Source organism: Schistocerca serialis, chromosome 4, assembly GCF_023864345.2.
Source record: "Schistocerca serialis cubense isolate TAMUIC-IGC-003099 chromosome 4, iqSchSeri2.2, whole genome shotgun sequence".
Classification (NCBI taxonomy): domain Eukaryota; kingdom Metazoa; phylum Arthropoda; class Insecta; order Orthoptera; family Acrididae; genus Schistocerca; species Schistocerca serialis.
In genome coordinates this window covers 287838804-287862639 of record NC_064641.1, presented here as the reverse complement: position 1 = coordinate 287862639, position 23836 = coordinate 287838804, and the positions used below count along the sequence as shown (strand labels likewise).

The 23836-nt window shown below is 39.5% G+C and overlaps 1 protein-coding gene across 3 annotated transcripts in view; it reads left to right on the top strand.

The window, feature by feature from the left end:
- LOC126473889 (uncharacterized) overlaps nt 1–23836 on the top strand; it is a 115244-nt gene that overhangs the window by 66629 nt on the left and 24779 nt on the right. For 2 of the 3 annotated variants that reach the window (XM_050101228.1, XM_050101227.1), the window contains one exon: nt 2439–4898. In XM_050101228.1, the coding sequence (XP_049957185.1) occupies nt 2439–4898 (2460 nt within the window). The remainder of the gene's footprint in view (nt 1–2438; nt 4899–23836) is intronic. The other variant, XM_050101229.1, reaches the window with a different exon arrangement.

The following is a 23836-nucleotide window of genomic DNA, read 5'->3' as shown; positions in this document are numbered from 1 at the left end:
TTCGCCTCCTGAAACAGCTAACAAATTGTGATGCTGATGTACAGTTCTAAAGGCACTGGAGCAGGTGGAAAGCCATCATAATATAAAGTTTCTCGTCTGCTCTGAGTCTCTCAGTGCACTGGAATCTGTAAAACAAATTTGTAGAGTAGAGAGGGGGGGGGGGGGGGGGGGGAACTGTTGTGATTGCCCAAGATGCTTTATAGCGGATCTAAAACTGAAGCAAAGAGGTGGTAATTTGCTGGGTACTGAGACACATTGGGATACGGAAATATGATACAGCTGACAAAACAATCAAAGAAGTGTCTAGAGCAGGTGTTATGTTTTGGTGTACTGTATCCTACATGCTTATCATCTCATTGCCTGACAGAAAGATTGTGCATCACTGGGAAATAAAGTGGTTAGAGGTGGTAAACAACAAACTGTGTTCAATCAAATCAGCCACCTGGGCGTGCCAGCCACATCGTTGGAAGGAAGTGATACCCACTAGGTCATTATTAGGGTATTACCCATGGACACGAAGTTTCCTCCTCCTGTTTGATGATCCACCAGTATGTGAAGCTTGTGGATTACCACTTTCAGTGCAAAATATTTCAGATGCTGGTATAAGGGCAATGCTTAGTTTGGCTGGGTGCCTGTCAATCATCCGAGCTGATAACAGCAACAGTGTAAAACGCATTTTGAAATTTTTTGAAGCACCAGGCCCCCTATTGAAAGTGTTGGGAAGAATATTTCAGTGAGTTTAGAGTGGATGGCAGCATGGCCCCTGCTTTTTATTAAGTGGCCAGCCATCAGCATATAACAATCAGTGCTAGCATTTTTATGCTGTTTTTCTTCTCGTGAATGCAGCAATGAGGAATGTTAGTCATATTTTCCTCAGCTGCCACAAAAGATTTGAAGAAACTGCAAACAATTGCAGTATCTGGTGACCTCTGAAAATGCCTTCCCTACAGATATTAAAATCCTTTTAGCAACAGTAGACACAAGTGTATAAGCTCCTATACCAATCCCCAAAACCCATTAAAAAAAGGGGGTCAGCATCAATTCAGTTTTATTCAGCTACAAAGAAAACAGTGTGAGCAGACATTCTAATAGCCTCATGATTTTTTTTTTTTTTCAGTACCCCCCACTTTTTACACAATGTTTTAAGCACATTGGCTAAGTTTTGAAAAGAAAAATTGTGTTTCGCAAGAGCATTTCTCCAAACAGTTTTAATACTTTGTAAGATATCAATAAAGCTATTATATCAGTGACGAAACATTAATTTATGTTGACATAGCCAGAAGTTCTGCAGAAAGCTGCTAATATGTATTCCTGGGGAATTGTAGCAATTTCACTCATGATAGCAGCTGTATGTTGACACCCAGCAAGGGATGGAGGATACTGTGGAGTACCGTAAGTTCGGTATCATCATCATCATCATCATCATCATCATTTGTGGTTTCCTGTAATTTAGCACTTAACCAGCAAATTGTGTGTAGGCAAATTGTGAATAATAATTTGTCCAACATTTAAATTGCCTTCTGATTGGTAAGTAGGACACAAGTAAATATGGTATGTTGCTAGTTGAATGTTTCCCTATTTAAGCATCTTTGTATTTCAAATATCCCTGCATACACTTTCAGTAAATTATATTTATTATATCACAGTGAAAAATATTCATCACATGAACATTCACAGTCAAAATAGCAACGTATAAGGCATTCAACATAAGGAATTACTCTACTTGAATCAAATCCTGGTCACTAGTTTTTCATTTTTACAAACCAGATCTGAATGAACAAAAGCCTTGATTGGTTTGGATGACGATAGAAAAAAGTTATATTTAAAGCACTGTCCGAATACACCTTGTTGCAAGTTAATGTGTCATTTCCTGTGCTACACTGTCTGAGGGAGGGGAGGGGGCAAGGACAATTTTATTACTGCTGCTTAATTGTCCAAAATCAGTTTGCACCAGCGTTATTAATAAATATTCTACACAATTTATGTATTTAGTTTGTGTGTGTTTATTTTATTTATTTTTTTACAAGTCACACTGAAAAGGGTATATTTTTATAATGGAAATGATTTTTTCTCTATAATTCTCATTTTGGTTTTATTTTTAAAGCTGATAGTTTTGAATTAGTGAAGACTGTGGAAATTTGTTCCCCCTAAAATGTAGCCGGCCTGCTGCCTTTTCCAAACTACGAAAGATGTGCGAGCCTCCCACAAGATATGTTTGGACAGTGATATCAATACAACTTTTGTCTGCCATCATCAAAATTGATCAAGGATTGTGTTCATTCAGAATTATTTTTATAAAAAACAAAAAGTCGTTCTCCAAGTAGGATGTTATTCAAAAGTGTAGTTCCATATGCTGAGGAAAAAAAGACTGCAAAGTAAAACTGATAAAAACCAACCCAGTTACCTACTAGTACATAAATATATTCTCTGTGTTACAGGAGGCAAGAGGAAAGCTGGTGAGGACAGTGACACAGATGATGATGATGAATTGTCCTTACCAGAAAAGAAGGTGAAATTAGAACCACTAGATGATGATGACTGGAGCAGTGGAGATGCTGGAGCTTCCAGTGCTTCATCAATTCATGATGACCATGAGAAGCAGCAGCACCGCAATTCTGCAAATTTTTCAGGAAAGCTGTTGGCAGTTCCCAAAAGCAAAGAACAGTATCTTATGGGACCAACAGTTAAAAGGTCTCCTGGAAGACCTAGAAAGATACGGCCACAAGAAAATACTTTGAATGGTGTTACAATTGTTCAGAATAAAAAGGATGATGCAGATGAATTGGCAGTGAAACTAGGATTAGAATCTGATTCATCTCCAGAACATAAAACAAAACTTTCTCAATCAAATGCAAACAAAGATTCAAATGCATCTCAGCCACCTGTATTGGTTGCAAACTCTAAAGGTGTTATAAAAGTTGATCCGCGGCAAGTGCCAAATCTCACTTCAGGAGTATACATAGTATCCAATAAGTCTGGAGTAGTAAAACTGGAATCTGTTTCAGGATCTCCGGCCATGGGTAAAGCGGTAACATCGAGCCAGTCTGTGAATAATGGAAGTGGTGAGACTAAGACTATTGTGACCCAGTCAGGTATTATAAGAAAACCCGTGCAGTCATCTGGTATTTCTCGTGTTGCTCAGGGCCCTGGTCAAGTGAAATTGTTAAGCAAAACTGCTGGTTCGGTTCGTCCCCAAGGCTTGTCTCCAGGACTAGTACGAGTTTCACCGACTGGTTCGCACCTGAAGAATTTCACACCTCGATTGGCATCACCTGGGCAGAGACCACCATTAACATCACCTCGTGTACTGGGTCCGAGGATGCAGTCAGGAACCAGACCCGTTTCTGTGTTGGCTGCTCGGCCGGGACTCGCCAATCCTGTAAGACCAGTACTGTCTCCTAGAATACCAGGAATGTTACGTGCTCCACTTAATGCCAAAAAGTCATCTATTGGTATACCTGGTGTTCAAACAAAAATAATGAGGGCAGTTAGCCCAAGAGTGCCAGTACAAGGAGGAAAGATAATGTCTTCGCTGTCTGCCCAGACACGAAGTGGTGTAAAACCAATACAAGCTATGCTTGGGAAAGCTGTCCAAGGAAACAATCCCGTGTCATCTCTTGCTACAGCAAAAATGAAGGTAGGTGAAGATGGAAATTCAAATGTATCAGTGAAATCCGTGACTCAACTAACACCATCTGGGGCTTCATTACAGGGCAGAGGAAATTTTGATGATGATGACGATGAAGAAGATGAAGAGGAAGAAGAAGATGATGACGATGACGAAGATTATTTGAATGAGGAAGAGGAAAGACCGGGGCGGAGCGTTGGAAGAGGACGAGGTCGTCGCAATGCGGAAACGTCAAAAGTTGGTGACTCAGATGGCAACAAGCAGCGAGATAGTAAACTAGTGGACACAGATGGTGTTCATATGGAATTCCATGAAGTCACTACAAGTGAAAGTGAGTCTGACGATTCTCTTCCGGAATTGCCTATGGGGGACCTTCCATCTCTTGAACCAGATAGTCCACCAAGACCTTTCACTCTTTGTCCAGAAACAGGAAAGATCTTGGGACGTGCGGAAGGGGAACCCACTCCTCCACCCAGCCCAGAGACGAAATCATCAGGCCAATCTGAACCTTTGCCTGGTGATTCAGGACCCCCACAAGAGCAAGAACCTGAAGAAATCTTACCTGACCCTAGACCTTCCTCTCCTCTCAATAAAGAAACTCTGTTGAAAGTTGAAATGAGCCCAGGTGGAACAACCGGAACAGTAGTGGAGGGTAATGAGAATGAAAATAGTAACTATGCGGATCCCCTGAGGACAGAGCAGGGATTGACAGTGACAAAAATTGCTGACTCTGCAGCAAAAAATTCACAGCAGGGAGTGAATACAACTCAGGTAGTGACACAGACAGGGAAGGGTGGATCTGGTATTTCAGTGCCTGCGAGAAAACTTTATGTTGATGGTGCTTCAGGTAAAATGAGTGGGGATATAGTGACTGTGACTGGTGAAGATGGTGTTGTGTATCAAATATCAACAGATGGTCAGCAGGTTTCAGATGAGTCAGGACAACAGTGTGTTTATGTTTCGACTGAAGGGGGTGAGGGAAGTGAAGAAGGTGCAGTGCTTACACTTGATACAGCAGTAGCTGAAGCTGTGGCACAGCTGATGCCAGAGCAAGTGAACGTTATCGGTGGTGCTGGTTGTTCCCAGTTCTTCATAAAGGGTGAAGATGGGACTGTGGTAAATCAGGAGGGACAGGAACGCCAGCAAGAGCAGAGTCAAGAGGAACAGCAGCTGGTGATGACCTCAATGGTGGACCAGCAGGCAGCCGATGAATCACAAGCACAAGTAGTGGCACATGTTGTCCAAGAAGGAGAGCTTGACCCAGTCACAGGTAAACAGAATCAGTAGTATATGATACTCTGTTATTCTGACAGAAAAAGTAAATTTTAATTACTGCAGAAACTTAGGAACAATATTTAATTTTACTTTTGGTTAATGCTATATTAGATTGTACTCAGGCATGTTGCTCACTCAATAGTTGCAGGGGCAGAATTATAGCAATAGAATGATAAACTTGAAAAAGGACCTTGTGAGTTAGATTTTTTCAGTTTCCTCTAAGTTCCATTTTTCTAAATTAAAACAAGTAAAAGTTACATTTATTTACACTAGATAGTGTCTAGTGCCTACACAGTTCTTGTGTTTTAATCCATATACCATTTCAAAAAATATCATCGCCATACTTGATGAGTTCTTTATGTATTATTAAAACTCACTTAACATAAGTTGTTATATTGCTGTGTGTATGTTACCCTCTTCTGGTTGGTTAATTAGAATTATAATCTTTTGTATTGTGTTTTGGAGTTGAAGGTGATACGAAACATTTACATGAAACATTTTCTACATTCACAAGCAATGATTAAACTATTCATCTGTTTGGTGCTGTGCTAGTGCTGAAAGCAATGTGAAACTACATCTGTTACTTTTCCCGAGGGCATGCAGCTCGACTGTATGGTTGTATGATAATGGCATCCTCTTGGGTAAAATATTCGAGAGAGAAAATAGTCCCCAATTTGCATCTCCAGGCGGGAACTACGCAAGAGTATGTTGTCATCAGGAAAAACTGAACTGATATTCTACGGTTTAGATCATGGAATGTTAGGTGCCATAATCAGGTATTAGGCTATGAAATTTAAAATGCTCAGTAGGGTGGTTGAAGTTAGTATATGGGGAATTATTGAAGTTCGTTTGCTGCATGAACAGGACTTCTGTTCAGGTGTGTACAGGATTATCAGTACAAAATAATAAGAAGGTAACACAGGAGTAAGTCTAATAATGAATAAGAAAATAGAAATTTGAGTAAGCTACTGTGAACAGCATAGTGATCAAACTATCATAGCCAAGATAGAGAGAAAGCTATCACCCCTGCAGTAGTGTCAGCTAGCTCTGCAGATGATAAAGAGAGTGAAAGAATGTATGATGAGATAAAAGAAATTATTCAATTAATGGAGAGGAAAATTTAAGTGTGTTGGAGTAAAGGAATTTGATGGAAGAAAAGGAAGAGAGAGAAAAATGGTAGAATAAGTACTGAGGGAAAGGGATGCCAGAGGAAGCTGCATGTAGAATCATGTGCAAAGCATAATTTTATCATGGCCATCAATTGGTTTAAGAATCATGAAAGAAGGTTGTGTATGTGGAAGAAATCTTTAAGGCACAGGAAGATTTTAGAGTGAACCATAATACAGAAATTTTGGAACCAGATTTTAAACTGTAAGGGGTAACCTTTCAGTTCTGTGTCTGTTGAAATCATGTGTTTCGAGGTGAAGAACTCGTCGAGGCACGTTCGAAGCGTATTTTCATCCAGAAAGGAAGTTCCGTGAAGGGTGTTTGATATAGAGCAGAAAAGGTGAAAATTGGAGTGTGCAAAAGCGTTATCATGGAGTAGCAACACTTCATGCAGTCTTCGTGGTGGTTCTTGAATTGCATCTGCAAGATGCCTCAGCTGTTGGCAATAAACATCAGCAGTGATGGTTACACTTCGCGGAAGCAATTCGTAATAAACCATACTGTTGCTGTTCCACCAGATGCATGATATTATCTTTTGTGGATGTGCACAGGTCTTTCTGTGGGGAGGTGCGGCTTTGTTTGGGCTCAGCCATTCCTTCCTTTTCCATGTGTTAGCGTAGACACACCATTTCTCATCACTATTAACGATACAGCATAAGAATGACCAGTGTTGTTCATGAGCCTGTTGATACAAGCAAGCAAAGATGCACATATGTCCATCTGCTGATCTCTGAGATTTTGGCTTAGAGCATGTGGTAACTGCACACCCTATTTTTGAACCTTCCTCATTGTAAGCAAGTGTCGCACTATGACACAGTGAACATTACTCTTCACATTTGCTAGTTCTCGAGCACAATGACATGGATAATTGTGGATTTATGCATTTAAATGATCATCAAACCCCAAATATTTCTTGAAGGTGGAGAGCTACTGACGTCAAAATGATTTTCCTTAAAACAAGAAAACAATTTTCTTGTTGTACTCTGTCCAGTGGCATTATTCCTAATATGCTGCACAAATATTTCTGTCTGTGCTGCTGTCACCACTCTATTGATCTCAAACAAAAGAATGTGTCGGAAATGTTCTACTTTCTCCTCTTCATCACTCCATTTTCTAGGATTCACAGCTCCCTCTCACCATCTCCAAATGACAAAACGATGAAACTTAAATAGCAATAATGGACAACAAATAAAAAATTACAGGTGATAAATAAACACGTAGTAACCAGAATACCAGCATCCAAAACAAAAATGCTATGAACTTAATGCACCGACTTAATAAAAAACGAGATTGACAGAAAGTGCAACATGACTAATCAGGAATGGCTAGAGGATAGATGCGAGGCTGTAGAAGCATGTGTAACTAGGGGAAGGATGGATGCTGCCTGTAACAAAATTAAAGATACCTTTGGAGAAAAGAGAAGCAAATACATGAAAAATCAAGAACTGTAGTGGAAAACTGGTAGTAAGTAAAGAAGGGACTTTGAGAAAAGTTTTCATTTATTGGAGCTGTAATTTTAAGTAAGCTTGATATCCGGGCAAAAGTCACAAATGCAAATATACGCATTGGTATAAATGTAGCCTTCATTCCGAATCCGAACTTCAACCAAATAGAAGCAGTGTCCAAGTAACATAACAAACAGATATACATTAAACAAACCCAAGACCATGACTGTATTAGGTTTATATTCTAACACATGTATAGTCCCAATTGACAGTTGGGTTACGAATTGTAAATTATACTATTATATTTCAGTGTAAAGCACTATAAAGTGATGGCCTTTCAGAAGATGGAGGGCAGCTTGGTGTTTGGCAGAAAGCAAATGGTCTCCCCAACCACTCCACCCAATCCTAATTTCAGTTAGCGCAATTAAAATTTGATAGGTTTTGAACTTTATTAGTTTATAAAATTCAACAATGGATAGAAACACTTTCTCTTTGTTCTTGTAATTAGTGATAAGCCTCTTGAGATGGAGAGCACAAGTCAGATTATTATTTTTGTTATAAATTTTTGTTTGATGATGGTGAAATTTAGTGGTCAAACTGGGAGTCAGGAACATATAACAAAGTCTGTTGATTGAATTGCAAGTGAACATTTTTTTGCAAGAATATACTGTGTCATGAACATTGATGATCCTTATAAAAAATAGTGCTTGTATTAACTGACTATCCTGTAGTCTCTAGGTTGAATAGTTGATACTTTATGAAGAAAACCATATGGTGCTGGTGTAATATTTTAAGATATTTATTATTTTAGAAACCAGTTTTTGGCTGTTATGCCTCTGTCACGTATAAAAAGATGAATACGTATGGCTGTGACTTTTTTGGGGGGGAGGGGGGCAAAGATTTTAAAGTAGTCCATCTAAAGAGTATCTTGGCTGGTTTTCAAATGTGACAATTGTTAATGTTTGATATTGGACTAAAGAAACAGGATTTATTTCAGCAAAATGAAATGTAATACTATTTAGCTTAGATAAAGTATGTAAAACACTGAATAAGGAACTGCATGATAAATTACAACACTTGTCCTGAGAAGAAAAATAAGTTGAACAACATAGAAAACTTTGGTGAGATGTTCCAAGGGTGTAACTGATCAAGTTATCTTGTCCTTGGAAGGTCCAATATTACAAACTGTTAAAATATTACAAGTGAGACCAAACAGGTAAGTGAAAACAACTGTAAGTGTACTAACTACAATATTAACAGTGCAGGTAAAACTACAGAAACTAAATAAAAGAAAAATGGTGCATATGAGTAGGATGGGTAACTTACCAACAGTGTAAAGTGTATGGAAACAACATAATCAGTGAAGGTGGAGTATGCCAATGGTACATTATGTTTAAAAGTAGCCTAATTAATGTTCATGATGAAGAACGAGGTGGGTGACAGCATTGTGACTGATCGACTGGGTCACAAAAGTCAATGAGAAGATTCAGGAAAACCACTGATTCAAAATAACTGAGTCCTCATTTAATTTTCCACAAATTTCGCGAAGTTTGTTGTATGAACTCCTTGCACAGAAGCTAGGCTATCATAAGTTTTCTGTAAGATGGTTACCCAAAGTCTTGACAGAAAACTACAAGAATCAACATATGGCTGTGTCATTGTCATTTCTTGGTTTTTTTGAAAAAACTGGTGACTTATTATGTGATCAGATCATTACTGGAGATGGGACTTTGGTCAAAAATGTGAACTGGAAGACCTAATTCCATTCTTGATGAGAGGTTCCCAAGAAACCAATAAGATCCGTGCAAACATTGCCTGCAAGAAAGCTTATGGCACCTGTTTTTGTTACAGGAAAGGTGTGCTTGTTGTTGATTTATTTGAATTTGATTCCTGATCAGGTTGGAGATTTTACATGCTCGGGGTCTGGATGTTGTGTTGTCCTCATCATCATTGATACGCCAAAATGGCATCAAATAAAAAGACTTGCACTAGGTAGCCAAACAACCCCAGGTGTCTACTAGCCAGTAATGCTATCTGCCCTACAGTCAGGATCTTGCATTCAGTAATTACCATCTGATTTAAACGGAGAAGACATTGCTTGCAACACAGCAGTTTGACATACATGTGGAACTGCAGGAAGGTGTGACTAACTGATTGAAGTGTAAGGTGCCAGAATTCATGAGAATTGAATTTCAGAGCTCATGCGCCATTAAGGTAAATGCCTAAATTCTTGTGAACTGAATTGTACGAGAACAGAATTTCAAAGCTTGTTCATGACTATGAAAAATGCCTTAATTTGTGTGGAGACTATGTTGGAAAGTAGTATTTAATTGTAAAACATCAGTTTTCCTATACTTTTTTAATACCAAAATGTAATCTATTTTCCGGATAACCCTCTTGTTTGACTCTGTTACCTACTTTCTCTCAATATGAGTTCTATAGCTCCCAGACATTTTTATGGCCTGTCTAAACTCGATAAAGACAATATCCCAATCTGTCCTGTAGTGTATTCTCATCTCTGTGTTGCCAGTTCGCCAGAAAGTTAAATAACTTGTCCAAAATCAGGACCAAGTTTAAATCTTGTTATGGTATTATTAATTAAGTTAACATAGTGAATTATTTCTGTTTCAATGCCAAGATGTACAAACAGTTAAATGGTCTAGTTATGGGTTGCCCCCTCAGCCCAGTCCTAGCAGAAATCTTCATAGAAATTTTGAAAAACATTTCATGGAAAATAACATACTCTCTCACAAGATTGGGTGCTGGTTTTCATATGTTAATGAGATGCTGAGCTTTTGGGTGGGTACTATGACAACTTAAGCATTCCAAAAATATCTAAATTCTAAGCATAATAATATCAAATTCACGGTGGAGTTGGGGGGGGTTACTCCATAACCCTTCCATTGATCATATGGATAGGGGTTCATGTATGTAGTGTATGCTGTATCCGTTGAAGAACATTCAACTGTGGTTGACCGATAAACTGCGTATTTATCTTGTACAAAAACATTTACATGCTTTATTATTTATTTATCTACATCCACGTAGGTACTCTTCAAGCCACCATAGTGTGCATGGCAGAGGGTACCCTGCTAGTCATGCTTTCTGGATATCTAGAAATTTGGAATCTGCCTCTTGCCCTCCATTCGTAGTTCGCTGTATTATCACATGACCAAAGGTAAGCTGAGTTTCACATGAGCGATGCTTGCTAAAGCCATGCTGATTCGTGGACATAAGTTTCTCGGTCTCAGAAAAATTTATTATATTTGAATTGAGAATATGTTCAAGGATTCTGCAGCTAACTGAAGTTAGGAATATTAGTCTTTAATTTTGCAGGTCCATTCTTTTACCCTTCTCATGTGCTGGAGTCACCTGTGCTTTTTTCCAGTCAGTTGGGTCTTTGTGCTGGGCAGATTCTTGATGAATGCAAGCTAGGTAAGGGGCCAGCACTGTTGAGAACTCTCTGTGAAATAGATTTTGGATTCCATCCAGACTTGCTGACTTATTTTCTTTCAAATTTTTTAGTTGTTTCTCTGTACCGGGGATGCTTATTACTTTGTCTTGGGAGTGTCTGATGGTCAAATCACAGTACTTTTGAACAATTGTCCTGCATGAATGATTTGTTGAACGCGAAATTTGTGTGTGTACTTGAATATACACACAAATAATGAATTGGAAACATAGCTTAACAGTCATTGAGAACTCATTAGTAATGTACTGTACTAATACAGTATGTTGTTGTTGTTGTTGTGGTCTTCAGTCCTGAGACTGGTTTGATGCAGCTTTCCTTGCTACTCTCTCCTGTGCAAGCTTCTTGATCTCCCGGCACTTACTGCAACCTACATCCTTCTGAATCTGCTAAGTGTAGTCATCTCTTGGTCTCCCTCTATGATTTTTACCCTCCACGCTGCCCTCCAATGCTAAATTTGTGATCCCTTGATGCCTCAGCACTTGTCTTACCAACCGGTCCCTTCTTCTAGTCATGTTGTACCACAAACTCCTCTTCTCCCCAATTCTATTCAATACATCCTCATTAGTTATGTGATCTACCCATCCAATCTTCAGCATTCTTCTTTAGCACCACATTTTGAAAGCTTCTATTCTCTTCTTGTCCAAACTATTTATCGTGCATATTTCACTTCCATACGTGGCTATACTCCATACAAATACTTTCAGAAACGACTTCCTGACACGTAAATCTATACTCAATCTTAACAAATTTCTCTTCTTCAGAAATGCTTACCTTGCCATTGCCAGTCTACTTTTTATATCTTCTCTGCTTCGACCATCATCAGTTATTTTGCTCCCCAAATAGCAAAACTCCTTTACTACTTTAAGTGTCTCATTTCCTAATCTAATTCCCTCAGCATCACCCGACTTAATTCGACTACATTCCATTATCCTTGTTTTGCTTTTGTTGATGTTCATCTTATATCCTCCTTTCAAGACACTATCCATTCCGTTCAACTGCTCTTCCAAGTCCTTTGCTGTCTCTGACAGAATTACAATGTCATTGGTGAACCTCAAAGTTTTTATTTCTTCTCCATGGATTTTAATACCTATTCCGAATTTTTCTTTTGTTTCCTTCACTGCTTGCTCAATATATAGATAGAATAACATCGGGGAGAGGCTACAACCCTGTCTCACTCCCTTCCCAACCACTGCTTCCCTGTCATGTCCATCGACTCTTATAACTGCCATCTGGTTTCTGTACAAATTGTAAATAGCCTTTCGCTCCCTCTATTTGGCCCCAGCCACCTTTAGAATTTGAAAAAGAGTATTCCAGTCAACATTGTCAAAAGCTTTCTCTAAGTCTACAAATGCTAGAAACGTAGGTTTGCCTTTCCTTAATCTATTTTCTAAGATAAGTCATAGGGTCAGTATTACCTCACATGTTCCAACATTTCTACGGAATCCAAACTGATCTTCCCCGAGGTCGGCTTCTACCAGTTTTTCCATTCGTCTGCAAAGCATTCATGTTAGTATTTTGCAGCTGTGACAGTATTTTGCAGCTGTGACTTATTAAATTGATAGTTCGGTAATTTTCACATCTGTCATCACTTGCTTTCATTGGGATTGGAATTATTATATTCTTCTTGAAGTCTGAGGGTATTTCGCCTGTCTCATACATCTTGCTCACCAGATGGTAGAGTTTTGTCAGGACTAGCTCTCCCAAGGCCGTTAGTAGTTCCAATGGAATGTTGTCTACTCCCGCGGCCTTGTTTCGACTCAGGTCTTTCAGTGCTCTGTCAAACTCTTCACGCAGTATCGTATCTTCCATTTCATCTTCATCTGCATCCTCTTCCATTTCCATAATATTGTCCTCAAGTACACCCCCCTTGTATAGACCCTCTATATATTCCTTCCACCTTTCTGCTTTCCCTTCTTTGCTTAGAACTGGGTTTCCATCTGAGCTCTTGATATTCATACAAGTGGCTCTCTTTTCTCCAAAGGTCTCTTTAATTTTACTGTAGGCAGTATCTTCTCTAGCCATCCCTGCCTAGCCATTTTGCACTTCCTGTCGATCTCATTTTTTAATGATGTTTGTATTCCTTTTTGCCTGCTCCATTTACTGCATTTTTATATTTTCTTCTTTCATCAATTAAATTCAATATTTCTTCTGTTACCCAAGGATTTCTACTAGCCCTCGTCTTTTTACCTACTTGATCCTCTGCTGCCTTCACTACTTCATCCCTCAGAGCTACCCGTTCTTCTACCGTATTTCTTTCCCCCATTCCTTTCAGTCGTTCCCTAATGCTCTTCCTGAAGCTCTCTACAACCTCTGGTTCTTTCAGTTCATCCAGGTCCCATCTTAAATTCCCACCTTTCTGCAGTTTCTTCAGTTTTAATCTACAGTTCATAGCCAAGAGATTGTGGTCAGAGTCCACATCTGCCCCTGGAAATGTCTTACAATTTAAAACTTGGTTACTAAATCTCTGTCTTACCATTATATAATCTATCTGAAACCTTCTAGTATCTCCAGGATTTTTCCACGTATACAACCTTCTTTTATGGTTCTTGAACCAAGTGTTAGCTATGATTAAGTTATGATCTGCGCAAAATCCTACCAGATGGCTTCCTCTTTCATTTCTTAACCCCAATCCATATTCACCTACTATGTTTCCTTCCCTCCCTTTTCCTACTCTCGAGTTCCAGTCACCCATGACTATTAAATTTTTGTCGCCCTTCACTACCTGAATAATTTCTTTTATCTCGTCATACATTTCGTCAATTTCTTCATCATATGCAGAGCTAGTTAGCATATAAACTTGTACTACTGTAGTAGGCCTGGGCTTCGTGTCTATCTTGGCCACAGTAATGTGTTCACTATGCTGTTTGTAGTAGCTTACCTGCACTCCTATTTTTTCTATTCATTATTAAACCTACTCCTGCATTACCCCTATTTGATTTTGTATTTATAACCCTGTATTCACCTGACCAAAAGTCTTGTTTCTCCTGCCACCGAACTTCACTAATTCCCACTATATCTAACTTTAACACATCCATTTCCCTTTTTAAATTTTCTAACCTACCTGCCCGATTAAGGAATCTGACATTCCACACTCCGATCCGTAGAACGCCAGTTTTCTTTCTCCTGATAACGACGTCCTCTTGAGTAGTCCCCGCCCGGAGATCCGGGTGGGGGACTATTTTACCTCCGGAATATTTTACCCAAGAGGGCGCCATCATCATTTAACCATACAGTAAAGCTGCATGCCCTCGGGAAAAATTACGGCTGTAGTTTCCCCTTGCTTTCAGCCGTTTGCAGTACCAGCACAGCAAGGCCATTTTGGTTAGTGTTACAAGGCCAGTTCAGTCAATCATCCAGATTGTTGCCCCTGCAACTGCTGAAAGGGCTGCTGCCCCTCCTCAGGAACTATACGTTTGTCTGGTCTCTCAACAGATAGCCCCCTGTTGTGGTTGCACCTACGGTATGGCCATCTGTATTGCCGAGGCACGCAAGTCGCCCCACCAACGGCAAGGTCCATGGTTCATGGGGGGGGACAGTACGCTCCATTTATTTGATGATTGCACTCACAGTGCAGTAGATGGCAAGCAGCGAGTGCTCCATTGTCTGGTGAATCATGTGCTTTGTCATGTGTCCACTATCACAGTACTAAATTTAAAATGTATGCAAATAAATTGTGTACTGAACCATGTCATGGAAGCAGATGCTGGAACTGTTCTTGTAATGTGTGTGGATTTGTTGTGTACACATTATCCTTCAGTGCTCTCCACGAACAGAAATTCCACGGGGTTAAATCGGGACTTTGAGCGGGCCAGATATTGTTCCTAATGAGTCTGTCATGGAACACATCGTGTATTGTGTGCAAAGAAACATTGGCTGTATGAGCCCTTACAAATCCTGTTGAAAAAATTCAAAGCTTCATTCTTGTCCACTCAGTTTATTAAAAGACTGTTGCAAAATGTTTTGCACATGCCTTTCATTGGTCACTGTTCATTAAAAAAATTAGGCCTTTTATTCTGTCACCACTAACTGCACACCACACTCCTTTTTTGTGATCATTAAGGGGTCCCACATGAAGCAGAACAGGTCTGTCGGTACTACACTGCGCATCGCACTTCTATTTGTTGATCGTGAAGGGGACCCACATGAAGCAGAAAAGGTCTATCAGTGCTTCACTGTCTGCAGTTGTTGAAATTAACATGCCTGTGTAAATGAAACAAAGCATCGCCTGAAAACAAAATGAGAAAAGGAGTAAGGATCAATTTCACTGCCATGCACTTGTTTCAGAACCCATTCTCAAAATCTAACCCTGTGCGCTGGAATTTGAAAACATAATTTTATGTGCACGACACTATTGAACACTTTTGCCCAATGGTAGAGACAGCACATCAGTCTTGAAGTGGAGTGAAATATACAAAATCGCCTGTAATTATGGCAAATACTGAATAGGCAAGTCTGGCAGGGCAATATCCATCCGTTTGATGAAACACTATAAAAGCTGATGGCTTAGAAAAGGAGATTTTACTTTTGCAGACCACCTGCTTAAAGTAGGCATACTTACAAGATACAACATGCAGTCTTACAGAACATCCACAAATGGAGGAAGACGAACTGCCTTGAAGTAGCCAAAGTTAGTAAGCATGTGTCCACTTGCCCGAGCTTAATAGTGAATGATCAGACTTGGTTCTCTTACACACCACTTGTAACTGCTGATACTGCTAATAATCCCATCCAGAGCACTCTATAAGTTACCCATCCTATTCATATGCTCCATTTTTCCTTTATTTCGGTTGCTTTAGTTTCACTTGCCCTGTTAAAATTGTAGCTAGTATACCACTGGTTTACCGGTTTAGTCTTACTTGTAATATTTTAACAGTTTTATAATATTGGACCTTTCAAGGACAAGATTATCTTGTTCAGTTACACACTTGTAACATCTCACCAAAGTTTTCTATATTGTTCAACTTATTTTTCTTCTTAGAACAAGTGTTGTAATTTATCATGCAGTTCATTATTCAGTGTGTTACATAATTTATCTAAGCTAAACAGTTTTACATTTCATTTTACTGAAATAATTCCTCATGCTTTAGTCCTTATCAAACATTAACAATTGCCACATTGAAAACCAACCAAGATACTCTTTAGATAGACTACTTTAAAATCGTTGGCCTACAAAAAAATTTCACAACCGTATATATTCATCTTTTTATATGTAACAGAGGTGTAACAGCCAAAAACTGGTTTCTAAAATAGCAAATATTGTAGAATACTACACCAGAGGTGTGTGTTTCTTCATTCTTAAATTATACTGGGAATGGCAGCTTTAAAACAACCATCACCTTTTCAGGTATTCCTATGTTAAGAGAATAAGTGTAAATAGTACCTGTTTTAATAACTAAACCACGACTTCACATCGAAACCAGTTAAAATTTATATGTACCAGAAGCATTTATAAGTTTCAGTCAAATTAAGGAGCACACAATATTTTTTATGGCTGTCCATCCACATCGACAATTCTGTTCTCATGCACAATGTTAGGACGATCTGCTGTGATCTTTTCATTGCACTGACAGTATAATGGTCTACATCAGGGATGCTCAGGCCATGGCCCATGGGCCACATGCCACTTGTCACTGATCTGGTGGTAGCCCTCCCCTCAACATTTGTTTTTGTAATTTAATTTTTTCTTTTTCCCCCAAAGTGGAGACAGCAGGCCCTTGTAGAATTTTGTTCTTTTGAGCCCAGTTCAGCTCGCATTGAGGCAGAAATTCCTAATTCAGAATAAAAACTTGTCTCATGGTACAATATTTTTGAACTTGTGGCCCTCATGCAGTCACAGTAAGTGGTTTGGACCTATTTTATTAGCAAGTCTGTACACCACTAGCCTAAATTGTGCTCGCTGCTTATACTGCAACCAGATTGTAAAGTATCGTTGATGTTGTTTGTTGTGTATCTGCAAGTTTAGCTCATAGTGCTCTTTGTGTTATTTTATGACCATTTTTTATGATACATATTCTGTCATACAAAGAAACTTACATCCATTAAACATTTCTGACTCGAGTACACGAGACACCCAGCGTTACGTGACTAACATATCCAAGCTTTGCCTATAGTAGAACACCTGTCATCCTTTGTGAGGTTTCCAACACCTTCATTTCGATAGACTGTCGAATTGTGCCAGACCAGAAATTTGGGACGAAGACCACAATAAGGCTCTTATCATCTATAATTTCATGATTATAGCTTTGTTCCCTACAGCTGAATTGCGTGGCTGCTTCAGTATGTCGTCTGTTGGAAATTCGTAATGAAACTTTTAGAGCAGTTAACAGTGTGCCATCACTTAGATTTGACATGTGCAAGGTATGAACAGCGCGTGGGAGATTTACAAGTGATTTAAAAAAATGTAATTTTACAGTCTTAAATTCACATTTTGGCTATGACAGGGGGACTTGCACTCTGTTACACGACATTTCTATTTAGGTTATTAGTAAAACTGAGAAAGGTAATGACTCTCCTCACTGCACAGATCTTATCAAGTGGCATTATTAACTGTAACTTTACAATAACATCAATGACATATACAAGGAGGGCATTCCTGAAAGATAAATAGTTAGTAATTTTAGAACATTATATGTTAGCTAACAAAATAACTGAAGCAGGTTCTAAATATTTGGGAAAGTGCAGACTTCACATTTGTTTCTCTGGCAAACTGGCAAACTGTTAAAGTGATTTATAAATATGGATATTGCAGTCAGGTTTGATATGGACACTCTTTTCTAGGAGTTCCCCTTCTGAGTGTTTTGATGTAGTGAAAAGTTTGACAAGTGTTTTACTGAACTACTCAGAAACACATTCACTTCATCTCGTTTCCTTTGTCCTATCAAACTTAATATTGCAAACAAATGAAATGATGATGGGTAGCCCAGTATCAGTATTTGTATCAGAAGGGCAGAGGAAAGATTTTGTGACTATACATGAATCAAAATAACAAAGTGATAGATAGTCAAGCATGGTAGGGGGTGATGTCAGTACATGTTTGACTGGACAGATTATATGGCTGTAGTAATAGCAACTGCTTTACAGAGTCATGGTAGTCTTCTCACTTTTCTGCAGACTTTTCCAGTTAAGAACTTTCTGTCTCATAAATAAACAAACTGCACTGACAAACAATGAAAACGGTGAACATAGTTTAATACTGTTACATTACTGTCCACATGAGACATCTGTGGCAACTGGTATCTGAGATAGCAGAATGATATGAGAACAGTGGATAGAATAGAAGGTGTGGCCAAGCTCATTCTCTGATTGAAGGGTTGTTGTTGTAACTGTCCTTTAAACAGCTAGCTGTCAAACATTTTGTTATTTACATCCAGGTGTAAGACATTAGAATTAGATAAACCGAAACAAATGTGTTTTTATTGATGTGTGGACGTAATGTTAGTGGTGTGACCATACAGAAATAAAAAAAAAAAGTTCTCGATACTTCCACACATCAGAAACCTGTTCTTCTTCTTCTGATTTGCCGGAAGAATCTGATTTGTTACTGATTTTTGGGAATCCATTTCAGTATGTGACCGCTTTACCCTTGACCAAAGGATCTTTAAAATGTAATCACTTAAACCTTGGGTCCAACACAGTAGCCACTGCCATAATTGAGTTATATTCGATTTTCTCAAATGACTGTTTCATTTTTTATGCATGATTCACTTTTACACTGGATTGTAATTGTGTCTTTTGTTAGACTGTTATTAAGGGCTTCATTCGGGCAATTTACTCACAGTATCGCTTTGCTGACAGTCAAGTAAGAGTCCCCAGAAATATCTTTTGTTGCAATAGAATATCTCCTTGATATTGTTTAGCTGAGCACCAGTAATCATGGAGGGCGCTTTTTAATGACTGAGCTATATTTTGACTATTATGGATGCTGAACCAATCTCTACAACATGTAACAACAGGAGTTTCATTGTGGCTTGACATCGAGAATGATTTTCTTCACATTGTCTTTTGTGCATCCAGAATCCATCCACATTTTGTGTAGTTCATCACTAGCATTAATGTTCCTTTTTTTAATATAATTAACGATATCGTAAACTGTGTGACACTTCTGTGAAGTTATCCGTTGCCTGCATTACAGTTAAATTTCATATGTGTGCAAAACAAGGAATAATCTTTTCTACCAAACATCGAACAATTTAGTTTCTTCATATTGCTGCCATTATCTGTCGCACAATCAGAAATCTTCTCTGTTGGTGCCCTCAGGGGCTCAGCATTCGTTTACTGGGTACAGGCTTTGTGACACTGGGTTTCCTGAGCTGGAGACTGGTGTGCGCTGCAAGTCTGTTCTACCATAAGCTCTGGGCAAGCTTCAGCGACCACAATGTGACACGACAGTGGAACATTGTGTCACAAGGAACGGGGATCTTCACTTAAGGGGAGGTTTACTATCTTTGGCCCGCAAAAGCATGTTCTTTGTGAATTTTTTTCTCGGGATGTGCTATAGGTATCAATGTGAAATTTGATCAAGATGTTTATTGATATTTCCTGTACAAACTGGAATTTTTTCGACCGGAAATGTCGAAGAGCAAAGGCGGAAGTGCCGTCGGAACGAACCAAAATTTCAATGTAGACCTCCACGCACGGTATGACACAGGTCAGCCGGCTCATCTGAAATCAAAATTGAGTTGACGTTAGTGAAGTATATAAGATTCTTTAGGAGTTGTAACTCGCTTAAGTTATTTCGACCATCGGAAACAAATTGGTGACCATTTGAAAAAAAAAAAGGGGGGGGGGGGTTATCATCGATTTTTTGGCTTCGTCGGCCAAGTAAAAGTATTTTAGTTGATGGATTGGAATAAAAGTGGTACAACTCCTGGACAATTTAGTTAGCATCGTCGGAAACAAAGAATCATGCCAATCAGTTCAGTAGATTTGAAGTTATCATACCGCCCGATAAAAAAGTCATTTAGAGAAAAATGCGTTTGAAGTTTTGACTACATATGAATGCAATATTATGCAACTTACGTTTACTCTGCTATTCCGGGTCCATAAACTAGTCCTTCCTCTTCCTCATAGAGGGCGTTCTGCTCGATCTGGGCCATCCTGCGCTGTTCCAGAGCTGCTCGTACGGCCGGTGACAAACGGTTTTCTACCACTTGAATCCAGTGGTTGTCCAAATGCTTGGTGAACTGCATCGAATAGAGTCACAGGGTGATGTCCATCATTGTCATGTCTTCAGAATTGCTGAATACCCTTCGTTGAAGCTGCTCACTACCAGGAAAGTCGCAATCTCCACAGTCTTCGCACCAGAATGCAGTTGCTTGGGGGCTAACTTCCAAACACACGCATTCAAACTGTCATTTGAATTTTGTGTGTTTCCTCCCAAGCACCGGCACAGTAACTCGTCCTCTGAAAGGGCCTCGTAGATCAGATGAATCACTTTTTGAACTTCTTTGGAGAGCGGCTGGTCATGTTGATATTTGTCAGATGTCTGGTAGCCTCTGCAATGTGCCACTTGCACAAACTAGTTTCCCCAGCTGGACAATTTTGGTGTTGTGGATGGTCATCCGTCGAACACTTGTGGAAATAAGTTGCCCAAATTTCTTTCTTTATCTGTTCGGCAGAATTGGAATGCCGTTTGATTGCCAAGCCATAGTCTGTCATAAGGTCCTTGATCACTTTATCAGTTTTAGTCATGGGCAAGCACATAGAATAATTTTTCGCCGCTACAAAGTCGAAATTCCCGAGAAAAACTGGTGTGTGAAAAACGCCGATTTCAGGCAGGTGCATTTTTTTTGTTCAACTGCGAATAACAAACATTTCCTTTCCGTATTCAGAGAAACCGTTTCATGGATCCAAAAATGAAATTTAAAAAAAAAAATCGATTTTTTTTAGCCAAGAGATAGTAAATCTCCCCTTAACCGCTCGGATCATGAGGATGGTAAACCTTTATAAAAAACCTCAATCTCAAGGTGTGCTGCATGCCGATAAGATGCACGGCTGTTAAGGAAGAACAATCATTAGCGGGCAACTCTGGGGGACCTGCCACACCTGTCGTATACTGCTTATTCAGGTACCCAAGGCTTAGTCTGAGTGGACCCTTATTTCCCCAGATGTTCATGGGACTGAGATGGAACCCTCGAAATCTTCTTTTCCTCTCAACTGTACTCCCTGGGAATACTCATACCGATTCATCTGAACGTATGAGAGAGGCCTCCTCATAATTGGAATAAGTTGGACTATAGTAACAAGGCTCAAGGAAAGTCAAAGTGTTTTTTCAGTGATAAAGAGGATGGAGGGAACATTAGAAAAAATGTCCCCCTTCTAATTCATAAAGACTTAGGAGGAGGATTTCTGGCACCTTAAAGTCTATTAAATGTTTGCATAATGGTTCCTGTTTGTCGAAACTAACAAGTCAAAGCAGGTGGAACTTGTTAAGTAATCACACAAATTGGGTGTTTATGATATGATCGGTGAGGTGCATGCCTCTCTCATGTACTGTAATGTCATGGATGTGGATGTAAGAGAGCTGAAGTAAGAATGGATAGGGGATAGTGGATGAGGAGAAGTGAATCTGAAGGAATAATGGGGAAATTGAGAAGACCTCTATATTCATTGTCACCTTTAATTCTCCAATGCTTCCTGAACATATTATGGCAGGGTTCCTCTAACTTCAGCAGGTCTTACATACCTAATCCTGTGTGATGCTATAAATGGCAGCGTTTTGCCCATAGAACGATGAGTTGCAGAGGTGAAGCGACCTGTGGGAAGTATGGAAAGGCAGCCCATGACACTGGGACTGACTGTGCCCGTCTCTGGCAGTCTGCATCAACTGCTCTGTGAGACTCTCAGTCTGGAGCTGAAATTGTTTTGTTTATGCTGAGGAAGGCAAAGTTCAGGAAATAAAAGTGACTAAGCAGATCCCTTATACTGAAGACGGTAAAGACTATAAAGCAACAAAACCCATACCACTATCAACCACAAGCACCTGTACCTTTACGTGTACAAGCCCAAAGCAAAGCGAGTAAGAACATACTAATCCAGGCAGCTATAACAGAAGAGACCAGCAACAGTTCCACAGTGAACATCAACATGGCACCCAAAAGCAGAGTGCCTCTCTATGCCTCCTTTTCCCGTCATCCTCTTAAGGGAACGGGAACTGGGACAGTCACAACGTTTGGGTTGAAACCTTTTCCGAGCACCATCAGACATTGTTCTGTCATGTCTGACTGGTGAGGAGGAAACCATGCAGTCAGGTGCCTCACCACCAGACCCAGACGGCCCCTCTCCCCCTCTCTCTAGAAGTGCCTCACCTCCCTGGTGCAAAGAAATCGGCAAATTAAAACCACACTGGTGAAATAGTACCCATACTACAGTGGAACCTGAATGGGTTCAGGACTCGAGGAGGAACTGAAACTCGCAGCACAGGAACGCCCCCAGTGCTTGTGTTTGCAGGAAACTCATTTTAAAGCATCTGATGCCATTGTACTAAGGGAGCTATATGCTCTGTTACAAGGATGACATCATTGGGAAAAGTGCCAAGTTAGAGGTTCCTGTGTTTGCCAGTAATGTGCACCACTCCTTTGCTCTGCCCTGGTTACTGATCTGCAAGCAGTTGCAATTGAAATTCATATGTGTTGAAGGGTCACTGTTTGCTCACTCTATTTACCTCCTCAATATGCAGCAGAGGCTGTCATAGAACTTACAGAAAAACTCATGATACAATTATTAATAATAATAATGCTTCAGCGGAAATACCTCACCTACTAATCCCTAAATATGTGGCCGATTCTCATGTCGCCTATTACATTCCTATTCCTTATCATCATATATGAGTGGTCGATCCAAAACTCTCTCATTATCGTTCATATATGAGTAGTCGACTTCTGTGGTAGATACAAAACTATTTCTTCCTCATTTGAACTGTAGCTGGACTCATCCTAGCCTAAATATATATGTATTGCTGTGGAAACCTCACTACTGCTTGTAATCACTCGCAGACCATGTACCAATTGTTGCTAATAACGTTTAATCCAATCGTCTCACGTAGGCATCAGCTACCTAGCAGTGCAAAGTGTGCTATTGCCCCCTGAAGTTGCTCTATTTCCGATGAAACTTTTTGATATCAACAACATTATACAATCCTTTATTCTGTCCTGTCTTTGGGTTGGCCACCTCCACAGCACTAGGATGAGCCAGTCTAATTATCCTAAATGGACCCGCATACGTTTCATGGAACTTCTTGGTTTACGAATCAATTTTTGAGGACCTCAGTCTTGACTTAATTAGCACCAGTTCATCAACTTGGTACAATACCTTTCTGAATTGCTGATCATGTTTACTCTTACATTTAGTCGCCTTTTCTTTTATCCTCTTTAATGCCAGGTCTTTATTCTCTTGGGTGGATAATTCATCTCTGGGTGGAAAGCTAATATTTGCTCGATAATACTGGGCACACTTTCCCCTGTCATCAATTCCTGTGGAGGCAGTTCTGTGGTCGATTGAGGCAACTCGGTGGTTATTCTTTCAAACTTTTCAACATATTCTACCCACATATAATGTTTGTTAGCACAATAGGTTCTAAATAATCTATTGAGCTCTCTCCTCACTCTCTCACTCATGTTGAATTGAGGTACTTTGAAATGTAAATGGGTTTTATATCTAAATCATTCAACATTTGCTTCCAATACACTGAGGTGAACTGCTTTCTGTTATTGCTAATGATTCTCTCGGGTTTGCCTACCTTGGTAACATAGTCATTCTTAATTTTGTCTGTTACCGACTTACCTGTAGCCTTTCTCAACAGATACAATTCCACATGCTTTGACAATGTATCCAACACCACAAATAGATGTT